The sequence below is a fragment of the Plasmodium cynomolgi genome, chromosome 1 (genome assembly GCF_000321355.1).
Source record: "Plasmodium cynomolgi strain B DNA, chromosome 1, whole genome shotgun sequence".
NCBI classification, from domain to species: domain Eukaryota; phylum Apicomplexa; class Aconoidasida; order Haemosporida; family Plasmodiidae; genus Plasmodium; species Plasmodium cynomolgi.
In genome coordinates this window covers 347,648-359,576 of record NC_020396.1, presented here as the reverse complement: position 1 = coordinate 359,576, position 11,929 = coordinate 347,648, and the positions used below count along the sequence as shown (strand labels likewise).

General features: G+C 47.0%; 5 protein-coding genes across 5 annotated transcripts in view; 4 read left to right on the top strand and 1 right to left on the bottom strand.

Annotated features, from left to right (window-relative positions):
- The window catches only part of PCYB_011710 (hypothetical protein), a gene marked incomplete at both ends in the record, with an annotated part of 7,392 nt that extends 6,282 nt beyond the window's left edge, over positions 1-1,110 (top strand). Inside the window, one exon of the mRNA XM_004220677.1 lies at positions 116-1,110. Within this exon, the coding sequence (XP_004220725.1) occupies positions 116-1,110 (995 nt within the window). The remainder of the gene's footprint in view (positions 1-115) is intronic.
- Positions 1,111-1,886: 776 nt separating this feature from the next.
- Positions 1,887-2,620, bottom strand: PCYB_011700 (hypothetical protein; the record flags this gene model as incomplete). The annotated part of the gene is made up of 2 exons (XM_004220676.1): positions 1,887-2,124; positions 2,502-2,620. 2 exons carry the CDS (start codon positions 2,618-2,620, stop codon positions 1,887-1,889), a joined length of 357 nt encoding a protein of 118 aa, XP_004220724.1.
- A 2,288-nt stretch (positions 2,621-4,908) lies between these two features.
- PCYB_011690 (PST-A protein) lies at positions 4,909-6,482 on the top strand (the record flags this gene model as incomplete). The annotated part of the gene is made up of 2 exons (XM_004220675.1): positions 4,909-5,887; positions 6,406-6,482. Coding segments are annotated over 2 exons (1,053 nt in total), but the record flags the coding sequence as incomplete, so codon positions are not given.
- A 1,228-nt stretch (positions 6,483-7,710) lies between these two features.
- On the top strand, positions 7,711-9,618 carry PCYB_011680 (PST-A protein; the record flags this gene model as incomplete). Its single annotated transcript, XM_004220674.1, has 2 exons — positions 7,711-8,842; positions 8,975-9,618. The coding sequence occupies 2 exons, from the start codon at positions 7,711-7,713 to the stop codon at positions 9,616-9,618; spliced, it is 1,776 nt and encodes a 591-aa protein (XP_004220722.1).
- Positions 9,619-11,353: 1,735 nt separating this feature from the next.
- Positions 11,354-11,929, top strand: part of PCYB_011670 (POP1-like nucleolar ribonuclease) — a gene marked incomplete at its 3' end in the record, with an annotated part of 4,339 nt that continues 3,763 nt past the window's right edge. The window contains exon 1 of the mRNA XM_004220673.1: positions 11,354-11,921. The remainder of the gene's footprint in view (positions 11,922-11,929) is intronic.

The window sequence follows — 11,929 nt, the reverse complement described above, 5'->3', positions numbered from 1 at the left end:
AAACCCTAAACCTAACCCTAAACCCTAACCCTAACCCTAAACCCTAAACCTAACCCTAAACCCTGAACCCTAAACACCCCACCACACCCGTCTTGCTACTTCCCCCCCCGCGCAGGAATCCGGCACGTCCACATCATCACGCACAGCATGGGGACGAGGATGTTCCTGCTGGCCTTCCACGACATCGTGAAGAGTGACCTCTTCTCGACAATCGACGAGAAGGAAACGGGGACAAATAACCTCACCAAGATGAAGCTCATCACACTCACGATGATGAACCCAGAGTACTACCTAACTGACTTTGTAAACAAGGAGTATGTATTCCTTCGTTCCTTCTGTACAGTTATATCCATTTATTGTGATTCAAACGACAAGGCATTGAAATGGGCAGAAATATTTAGTGGAACCAAATCCCTTGGAAAAAATGTATTCGATTTAAACATATGTAAAGATAGCCACTATAAGGGATCGAATAGGATGGAAAATTACGTCTTCGATAGTAACAAATTGGATTATTTTTCCATCCCAGTTGGGAATAAAACGAATGAGAGTGATGATAGTTTTCAAGAACCCAAATTAGTTTCGTCCTTTTTGGACTGTGAGAATTTTGATATGTCAAATGAAAAAATGAGAAATAAAGAAATGATGATGACTACACTTGTACAGAGACTGAAAAAACTTTTTCTTTTTTTTTGTAAAAAGAGAAACCGTGTCGACTCGAATGACTTTAATGAGCAAACATCTATAGAGAATGATCAGGGGAAGTCCAACACGGATATGGCTCACCACAAGTTTGTGCATCAGCCACCTATGTTTAGGAATACACTCCTCGTTTTTACGGGAATAGAACCCATTTACTGCTACAGAGATAATCGTGATTGGCTAGATGTAGATGTAATCGATACTACTTGGTTAGGATCAAATGTACATACCTTGAGACACTCCTACTGGTCGTTGAACAGAGAAATTATTGAGGACATTCGAGAACTCATTGTCACTAGGAAAAGGGCTCGACAACGGACGTCTAGACTCGACCGCCGAGAGGGCAACGTCTGGGTTTACAGAGTCGCCCCTTCTCACCTGAAGTCCATATTCGATTCGGACATATGAGGCGGCCCCCCGACACGTGCAGCGCAGGTGGAGAAGCGGATGTGGGGAAGCGGGCGTGGGGAAGCGGATGTGGGGAAGCGGACATGGAGATGCGTACGTGGAGAAGCGGACATGGAGATGCGTGCGTGGCCATTATCGCGCCCTTCACCCGGACTTTAACCCGCCAACCAGCCGCTCTACCGCTCTCCCGCGGAAGGACACCCTCGAATGAGCATCCCCTTTAACCCCCCTCCAGGGGCGTAAAATTCCCCTGCGATTTTTTCGGAGGATACCATAAAGGGAGAGCTCAGTGCACCAGTTTTGGTCAAGCATATCGATAAATTTGTAGACTTGCAGATAAGCAGATCTGCACAACTGCGCATCTGTTTCTCCGGAAGGGCCTTTTCCCCATGCGACTATTTCTGCACAGGGTCACTTCTCATCTTTTTTTGTTTCAAAGTTGATTCGTCATGCATGCCTATATGTTTGCGTACACATATGCATGTATTCTTTTTCTCACGACACAAAAAAAAAAAAAAAAAAAAAAAAAAATGTGACACGCCTGGACACACGTGCAGGTTCGTCAGTGCACCGATTCTAACAGAGAAACGTAACGGGGTCTACCTTGCCGCTGACGCGATTTTTTGGCGACACCCATACGACACTAAGTTCTGTTTTCTGTTCGTGGGGACGCGGGGGGTTCCCTTTTGGGCCTTCGCCTCGTTACTTCGCTTCGTCGTTTCGTCGCTTCGCCGATTCACCGCTTCGTCGATTCACCGATTCGTCGTTTCACCTCCCTAGGACGTCTTCCGGCGGAGGATCTCCCGCTGCACCTCCTGGATGGCGCTGTTCCGATTCTGCAAGTGCTTCGAAATGTCGTGCTCTTTCATCTCGGGCTTCATCACCAGGTGGACGCAGCAAGACCCCATAGCCATGCACAAAAAGGACGTGGATACAATAAACAGGTACTTCCTGAAAGGGACCCCCAGCGGCATTTTCCTTTTCTCGCCTCGGTTAAAAGGGAACAAGGGGCACCTAAAAAGTGGGGAGATAAACCTTTGTACATCTCATTTGAGGGATTGGAAGGAGGGGAAGCAGCTAGGCAAACACAGCCACTTCTGCAGCAGCGGGTAGGCGCGAGTACTGCTGTATACCTGCATTGAGATGCATGCACAGATGGGAAGAACGCGTGGGCCTTTTTCACCGCGGGGGAGCACAACGCAGGGTGGAAAAAAATGACTCGCGCGGGGGGTAGCAGAAAAATGCACATAAATGTATGTATATATGTACGTATGTATATATATATATATTTTTTTTTTTTTTTTTTTTTTTTTGGGGGGTTATCCTTGTGGGAGGCACCAGTCCCCGTCATCTGTCGACGCACGCGCGTACTCATCCATGTGGAAGTGCACCCCTTGGGTGCTTCTACATTCGTCTCCCCAGCTAAGTCAAGCGCAGCATCGAAGGGGACCGCGTCGATGGGAACACTTCGTCCATGGGAACACTTCATCCATGGAAACACTTCATCCATGGGAACACTTCATCCATGGGAATGCTGCATCCATGGGAATGCTTCATCCATGGGAACACTTCTCGAGGTGCGCCTTCCTACATCCGGTAGAATCTGTCAAATGAGTGACCCGGTGATATGGCTGGTGCGTACAGTATAGCTACCCCCTAGGGGGGAACCCTCACGTTTGGGAAAGAGGGACACAAAATAAATTACATTTTCAGAGTTGGAAGCGGAACATGGGATGATTATTCTGGAGGGGGTTCTTCCACAATCGGCACATGAAGCGTTCTGCTTGGTGCGCCCAGTAGGCAATGAAAAGAGGAAATGCATGTACAGGGGAGACAAAGAGTGAAAAAGGCGCTTCGTGGGGGCTCCTTTCGTGGGGGGTCCTTTCGTGGGGGGTCCGTTCCCCTTGTGGCATCTCATTTCGTGGCTGCCCCATCCTGGTGAGTATCCCCCCCACTCGGCACTTAAACGGACTGGCCCAAGAAGTACCAGCTTTTACAGTTCGCGAGGAACAAACCAGTAGAAACATCACACAAATGAGTGTAGCTGCCGCACGGAGGGGTCCACGTCTACCGTCTTATGAGTTACGAAACGAAGAGAGTGGAAATGGAAGCCTCCTTTCATTTACCATTTTTTCTTTTTATATCGATACCTTGCACGTATGCTTTGTTTCTACGTGGCGATGTAGCCATCTTTAACACTTCAATGATTTTTATTTAAGCCCCCTTTTTTTGCCTCTGTATGAGGCTCCCATTAGGAACGATTGATTTAAGGTGAAAAAAGAAAAAGAGAGGATGGACGTGGAGCAATTCCGTCTAGGGTTGATATCACTCCACTGTGCCGTGTCCCACTCGATGAGTGTCACGTCCATCTTCTCAGGGAACTCCACTGCAACGCGCTGTCCAAGCTGCTTTCCCCAAACGAACGGAGTTGACCTTCCCAAACTTCCGCAGCCTTTTCAATCGTTTCGCCGTACGCCCCTCCCCCCCCTGTACATTACATTCCAGCTGTCCACTCCTCCTTGGCTGTGTGGTACGTCACATTGCGCAGCTGCAACATTGTTTGCGTTTCCTCCGATGGGGAAGTTACCCGTTCGGAGTCCGTCGCGGGGATGTGAGATCATTTCGCAGGGAATATCAGCCATACATGGGTGCACACGGGAGTAACCCCATGGGGTATACCAAAACATGTTAAAGAAAAAAAAAAAAAAAAAAAGAAACGTTCTGACGGAGTTGACAATTATTTTGCACATGAGTGACGCGTTTTTGCGTGCTAAAAGGTTAGCACTGCTGCTTTGCGATTTGTTTGGGGTACATTTTTTCCTTCTCATTCCGTTCGTTTTTACGTCGCTTTTTCGTTCGTTTTTTCGTCGCTTTTCCGTTCGTTTTTACGTCGCTTTTCCGTTCGTTTTTACGTCGCTTTTCCGTTCGTTTTTACGTCGCTTTTCCGTTCGTTTTTACGCCGTTTTTACTTCGCCTTTCCTTCATTATTACTTCGTTTTTATTTCGCCCCTCCTTTGTTTTTACTTTCCTTTTCTTCCCTTTTCTTCCCCTTTTGGGGCGCCCAAAAAAGGACCATACCAAAGCGCAAATGCGTGACCAAAGGTTACTCCCGCGTTGGGACTGCTTCCTTATCGCATAAGTGTTTCTGACATGGGAATTTGTTTGCAGCAGATCCCTCTGTTTTTTTGGCGCAACTACGTAAGGTAGTCATCTCTATTTGGCATACCCCCGTCTGTGTTCCTTGTGTAGCAAATAAGGCAGTGATGGTGGTGGGGGGGGACCACGGCCCGTGCTGCTCCGTTTTTTTTTCACAGTCTATAGGAGCACTAGTTTGTTGAGCAAACTTGTTACTCCGCTTCGTGACCTGCTTGCCTACAGGGATTGCCTATTCGTCGCCTTGTGTCGTTGGCCCGATAAGCGCTACGCCTCCAGCGTGTCCACCGCGTCCACCGCGACCGCTCCTACCACTACCGCTCCTACCGCGACCGCTTCTACCACAACCGCTTCTACCACAACCGCTTCTACCACAACCGCTTCTACCGCACCTACCGCTACCTCCGGAGCGAATGGCCGAGACGCAGCCCGCGGAACGGGACAGCCAGAGGGGCCGGGCGGCCGGGGGGTCCAGCTCGAGGGGCCCAAGCGGCTCCGCCGGTAGCACGCGCTTGGACGGAAAACCCAAAGTAGATTCTTTCCATAACCGAGATGGACTCACTTTGAAGACCTACTCCTGGCAAGTAAAGAACCCAATAGGAGTCATATTCCTAGTGCATGGACTAAACACACACGTACGGTTAGAGTACCTGCGACACAACGTAGAGGTACTGAGCCCAGATAAAGCTATTCTAAAGGATGCAAATAATTATTACGTTTACAAGAACAGCTGGATTGAGCATTTCAACAAAAATGGCTACTCAGTGTATGGCATGGACCTACAGGGACATGGACAGTCAGATGGATGGAGGAATTTAAAAACAAATGTGAAAAAATTTGATGATTTGGTTTATGATCTGATACAGTACATTAATAGAGTACATGACATTATATGTCTGACGAGTGGGAAGGATGCAAAGAGTGGGGAAACGAGTAACAGCGGTTCTGCGGCGTCTCCCAAGTCGGCGGCGTCTCCCAAGTTGGCGGCTTCCCCCACGTCTGCAGCTTCCCCCACATCCCACGCGCAGAAGAACAGCGCCTCGTGGTCCATTCACAACAACCTGAAAAACACGAAAACGCCGCCCTTCTACATCATGGGCCTCTCCATGGGGGGAAACATAGTACTAAGAACGTTAGAAATTTTAGGGAAATCAAAAAACCATAGCACAAAGCTGAATATAAGAGGATGTATATGTCTAGCTGGGATGATTTCCATCGATGAATTAGCCTCCAAACCCTCATACAAATTTTTTTACATTCCTTGTAGCAAATTTTTTGCCACTGTCTTTCCAACCCTCCGACTGACGCCATCATTGTACTTCAAAAAATACCCTTACGTTAATCAGATTTTTAATTATGACAAAAATCGAAATAAAAAACCGATCACGTGCAAGTTAGGATATGAACTCCTGAACGCTATAGAAAATTTAAATAATGACATGGCTCATATTCCAAAGGACATTCCCATCCTTTTTGTCCACTCCAGACATGACAGTGCTTGTTTCTTTGGGGGCGTTGAAACCTTTTTTAAAAAATGGATACGAACGTTAAGGAGCTACACGTCCTGGATGATATGGACCACGTCCTCACCATTGAGCCGGGCAACGAGCGGGTTCTGCAGAAGGTGCTTGCGTGGCTGTCCGCCCTCTCTCCGCCGGCCGCGACCCGCGCCTAGCCGACCCAGTTTAACGCACCCCAGTTAATTCGTCCCAATTGTGCTACGCCCGATTGTGCTACGTCCGATTGTGCTACGCCCGATTGTGCTACGTCCGATTGTGCTACGCCCGATTGCGCTACGTCCGATTGTGCTACGTCCGATTGCGCTACGTCCGATTGTGCTACGTCCGATTGTGCTACGCCCGATTGCGCTACGTCCGATTGTGCTACGTCCTATTGTGCTGTACCCAATTGCGCTACGCCCGATTGCGCTGTACCCAATCGCGCTCGCATAAAGCTGCAGCGTAGGCCACCCTTTTCACAGCGCTAAGTGGGTTACCTTTTTTGCCAGTTGTTCCGAAGTTGCGCCACGTGCCGTCGCAACGCGCGGCAAGTGTTATCTCCCCATGGGGGAATACAATCAAATGTACATAAGCTGTTTCGTGTAGTTTTTTTTTTTTTTTTTTTTTTTTTCTCACGGTTCAGTAAAACCTGGGCTGCTCCTCATACGGCTCCGCATTTTCAGCTTTTCCACAATGCGTCATTTTGCGCCTTTATATATTAACAACAACGCTTTTTGTTTATTTTGGATTTTTTTTTTTTTTTTTCTGTATTATTTTCGCATTGTATTTGCGTTGTTTTTGAATTACCTTTGCATTAATCTTTCGCGCCATTCGAAATCGAAGCTGCTGCAAAACCGGGTCACCTATTCCTTTCCGACGTGACGCCTTTTTTGTTATATATTTTTTTCCGCGCTGCCAAAAGGGAAGAAATTTTTAAACCATTAATATATGTGGGCATGCTTCTCCCCACCCTTTAGCAGGCGGGAGTATTTACGAGCCTGCGGAGACAGGCTTCCCGGGTCTGTCCCTTAATGGTGCTTTTCTTCCCCGTGGGAGGAACGTGCATGCAGAGCGGCGGCAGCTACGGGAAGAAGGGGGCGGAGAAGTAATGGACCGACCTCAATGGTGAAAATAAATATTTTTTTATATATATTATTATATTATGCATACATGTGATCACGCCGCCTATCGTCACTTGAGGCGATTCTGAGCTCTGGGGTTTTTTTCTCAATTGATCCCACAAATGAGAGGCACGAGAAATGAAAAAAGCCACATGACGAGGAGGCTCCATACTACCCGAAAATGAATTATTTTATTTCGCTTACTCCCCCACCATCGCAAAAAAAACGGTATGCTGCGCTTCGCCATGTTGTTAAGATTTTTCCAACCCGCGCAGAGTCAATTTGAAAATGAAATAAAATAGAAGCAGTCCACGCGAACCTTTTTATGATACGCTGTTTTTGTTTTTGCATCCCTCTTAAGGAAATGTTTTTCTTTTTTCCCCTTTTTATATCTTCATCCCCCAGTTGTTCCTTTCGTATTTTTTTTTTTTTTTATTTTCATTTTCCAAATAGGTTAACTCCTATTAACTGAACATTTGGTTAATTATAATTCCCCTGGGGATTTTGTTAGCCTTCATTTTTTTTATTTTCTCACGTTGCTGTTTTGTAATCTTTCCATTTTTTCTTTTCTATATTTTTTTCCTTGCCCCTTTTTGTTGGCTCCTTCCTTCCTCCCGCCTTTTTTTTTTTTTACCCTTCATTTTGCATTCCCCCCCGTTTTTTATCCGCCCATTTTGGCCCCCAATTTATTTTTTAGTCTGTTCCCCCATCACGTGTCTTTCCATTTCGTCTTTTCCGCCATCGCTGCTTCCCCCCTGTATCTGAAGATATCCGTCGAATAATCCTCTTTGCGGATACTCCCCATAGCTGCCACAGAGAGAGGAACCATGGCGGAGGTCACAAATAAACCAGCCGGTAGGGGGCCCCAGAACAGACCCGGGAACAGGCCAACCAACAGGGGCGGGAATAAGGCGGCCAACCGGGGCCCCAACCAGTCGGCGAACCAGCCAGCCAATAAGACCCCGAATCGGGCCCCAAACGGGGTACCAAGGGTGACTCAGAATGAGACCGCAAGGGTGACCCAGAGTGAGGCCGCAAGGGTGACTCAGAGTGAGACCGCAAAAGAGAGCGAGAAGAAGGCCATGAATAATGCCGCCAATCAGGCAGAGAATAAGACCTCCAACGAGATTGAGAAGAAGACCTCAGCTGAACCTGAGAAGAAGGCCGCAGCTGAACCTGAGAAGAAGGCCGCAGCTGAACCTGAGAAGAAGGCCTCAGCTGAACCTGAGAAGAAGGCCGCAGCTGAACCTGAGAAGAAGACCCAAACTGAACCTGAGAAGAAGACCCCAATTGAACCAGAGAAAAAAATCCCAGATGAGACCGAAAAGGCCACAAGTGGAAGCGCGAACAAGGAAACACGTCAGACTGAGAAGGAGACGCCTCATAAGGTAGCCGATAAGGTGGCAAAGGAATCCCCTAACAGGGATGCTAACAAGGCCGCTAACAGGGATGCTAACAAGGCCGCTAACAGGGATGCTGACAAGGCCGCTAACAGGGATGCTAACAAGGCCGCCAACAGGGATGCCAACAAGGCCGCTAACAAAGCTGCGGATGGTGATAATGATGGAAGGCAGAACGACATCCTGAAGACGGGGTCCTTCATAAGTCGAGACGGACTAGAGCTGAAGACATACGAGTGGGTGGTGAACAAACCAGTCGGAATAATAATACTAGTGCATGCCTTGAATTCCCATGTGAGATTTGAATACCTAAAGCATAATGTCATAATAGAGAGCAAAGAAAAGGCCATTCTTGTCGATGCAAAAAATTATTATATTTACAAAGGCAGCTGGATTGAGCAATTCAACAAAAGGGGGTACTCAGTCTACGGTCTAGACATGAGAGGACATGGACAGTCAGGGTGCGTACAAAATGTGAAGACTCACGTAAATGATTTTCAAGAATTAGTTTACGATGTGCTGGAGTATGCCAACATTGTATACGACTCATTATGCTCAGGTGGGAAAAAAAAGAAAAAAGAAAAAAAAACAGCATATGGAGGTGTTATTAATACTTCCAGTGATATGGCATCTTCCGCTGCATCAACCTCTGATGATGATAACACTTCACCTGGAAGTCATATCTCTCCAGGAAGTGCTTCATCCAGTAAGGAACAACTCCCTAGTGGCATGAACAATATCAAAAAGAATGACATCCCACCATTCTACTTCATGGGTCTGTCTATGGGAGGAAATATCGTTTTAAGGGTATTAGAATTGAGAGAAAAAAAAGGAGATGAATCGATTAAGCGATTGAACATTAAGGGAGTGATTAGTCTAGCTGGTATGATTTCCCTAGATGACCTGAAGAAAAAGCCAGAATATAAGTACTTCTACCTACCTATAGCAAAACTTGCATCCACCCTTCTACCCACCATGAGACTGAGTCCTGTCCTTAAGTTTGAGATGTTCCCCTACATTAATGACCTGTTTAGTTTTGACGCCAATTGTTACCATAAACCCATAACGAACCGATTCGGGAATGAAATTTTAAAAGCGGTAGATGCTTTACACAATGATATCAGGTTCATTCCAGAAGACGTACAAATTTTGATTGTGCATTCTGTACTAGACAGCGCTTGTTCCTACACAGGAGTGTCGAAATTTTTTAATTCTATTCAAACGAAGAACAAGGAGTTATTTACCATTGATGATATGGACCATATACTTCCTCAGGAGCCGGGGAATGAGAAAATCCTCAAGAAGGTTATCGACTGGCTGGCTCAGCTGCAGTGAGAAGAAGGGTAAACGTCCGGAGAGCGTCCAGCAAGCGTCATGTGAACGCCAGGCAAACGTCACATTATTTTAGGAGAGATCACTCGATGTGGGTTTTCCCCCGCGGCTTGGGGTGCAACCCCAATTGTGGTCACAGTACTGATGTATTACTATACCCTGATTAATCTCCCCAAGAGAGCAGAGTTCCCTACGCGCTTCCTTCATCTGAGCGTAAGCACGCCCCATGGGTGTACTTCTGCAATGGGCTTCCTTTTGCACGTCCCATGGAGAGGAACACACCCTGATTGGATATTTCACGACAAATCCAAACAGGGTTGCATGGTAAAGTGTGGGGAGGCAGAATGAGTGTAACTGCCCTTCAGCCCCTGTTAGCCGCTTCAATGCCTTATGAGCTTTGCATCTGTGGAGCGCCCCACTTAACGGGTGTAAGTGGAGCGCTAGGCATAGTTAGCCACCGACAGGGGTAGCAGAAACGGCAGCGGAAACGGCAGCGGCAGCGCCACGCTTTTTACGTGTCCCATTGTCCATGCTATGAGACTCCCTTTTTTCTTTTTTTCTTTTTTTTTTTTGTACCTATTATTTCATATTCCCGCTTATTTACTAATTTAAAAAGGAATCCTTTTTTTTCTCAATTATTTTTTTTTTACCATTCATACATTGACTGTTGTGCGTGGACGTTGCATAGAGGGTGATGGGGGAAGGCTACTTCGTGTAGGAGTCCTCTCCACAAGTACGCACGGCAGCTCTCCACCTACCCGTAATGTCGCGCCGGGCTGTATGGACGTGAGCATATTCTCACCGCCATCACTTTTTTTTTTCATATGGACTGTTTTAATCAAATGGATTAAAAAGCCACTCTTCTGCTAGTCTTTACAAATTGGGGGTATTTCCCCCATAGGCGTGAGAGTTGCAACGGAGCGGAGTGCTTCATGGGTTCATGGGTTCATGGCTTCATGGCTTCATTGCCGCATTGTTCCATTGCCTCATCGGCTCACCGCCTCATCGCCTCATTGCCTAATCGCACGTCCTTTCACCCCTTCGTGGCCCCAAACAGATGCTGGGCACACAAGAGAGCAGTTTATTTTTCCCCACCCCCCCAAGCTGGCTTATCCGTTCGGGAAAAAAGTAACAAAAATAAAACTACTCGCGTCGTCAAAAAGTAGCTGCCAGGGGATCGCTAAACATGGGGTGTCTCTCGAAAAGGGGGGCTTTTCCCACGGCGGAGCCACATGCATGTGCATGTATACGAAACTTTGGCATATTAGCTAGCCCACTTGTGCAAGAAGCAATATTAAGGAGCCAAGGGAAGAAAAAAAAAAGTGTTAAAAGGTCGAAATTCGAGGGTAACCTTGCACAAGCGAAGCATATGGACGGAACATTTTCCTCTTTTTTTTTTTTTTTTTTGTGCAGCGCTTTTGGTGAACTATTTGTTTTTTTTTTTTTTTTTTCCACCCACAAACGGTGTTGTTAATGTAAATTATTTTTTTCCCCACGTTGCGGTTCATCGTTATGGAGTAGCACGACGTGCGCGCTTTTGCAAAATTTGTTTCTTTTTTTTGCATAATTAACTTCCTTTTTTTTTGCATACTTAACTTCTTTTTTTTTTCAGACTTTGCTCCTTTTTACTTGCGTGTTTTCACCCCTTCCGCTGGGCCAGTTCGCGAGGAAGGTTCCCCAAGTTGGCCGCTTCCATTCAGAAGAGGGCAAATATGCACAGCTTTTAAGCGCATACACCATGGTGACGGGGCACTCGAATGACCCGAGCGGGGCGGCTGGCTCGGAGGAGGGTCGTCTACAGGCCAGACGCAGCGGCAACAACACAGGCGGTAACAACGCAGGCGGTAACATGGGCAACCCCACCAGCGGAAACAACACCCATGGCCACACCCACAGCAACCGTCACCGCGACTGCGGCGCGGAGAGGGCACCCCCGAGCGGCATCCTGAAGAAACAGAGCAAAGGACAAGCTAAGACAGTCCAGCTGGCCACCAGTCCAGGGGCAACCCCCCACGACCTGGAAGGAAAAAAAATGACCGCAGAAGCTTCATACGAAAGGGAAGAAGAAGAAGAAGAAGACATTTACAGAAGCGTGTACGAAGTGACCCCGAATGCGGAGCCCAACTTTTTTAACTGTGACACTGTTCCTTGGATATCTTCGTTTTTTTCTCTCAAGGAAGAAGATTTCACCATTTTTGGAAACACGCTGAAGAAGAGAAATATTTTTAAGCGATGCTTCCAACGTATTCACAAGAACAGGAGGAGGAGATGCATGTCTTTTAACCCCTATAGAGTACCACTAGCATGTAAAAAA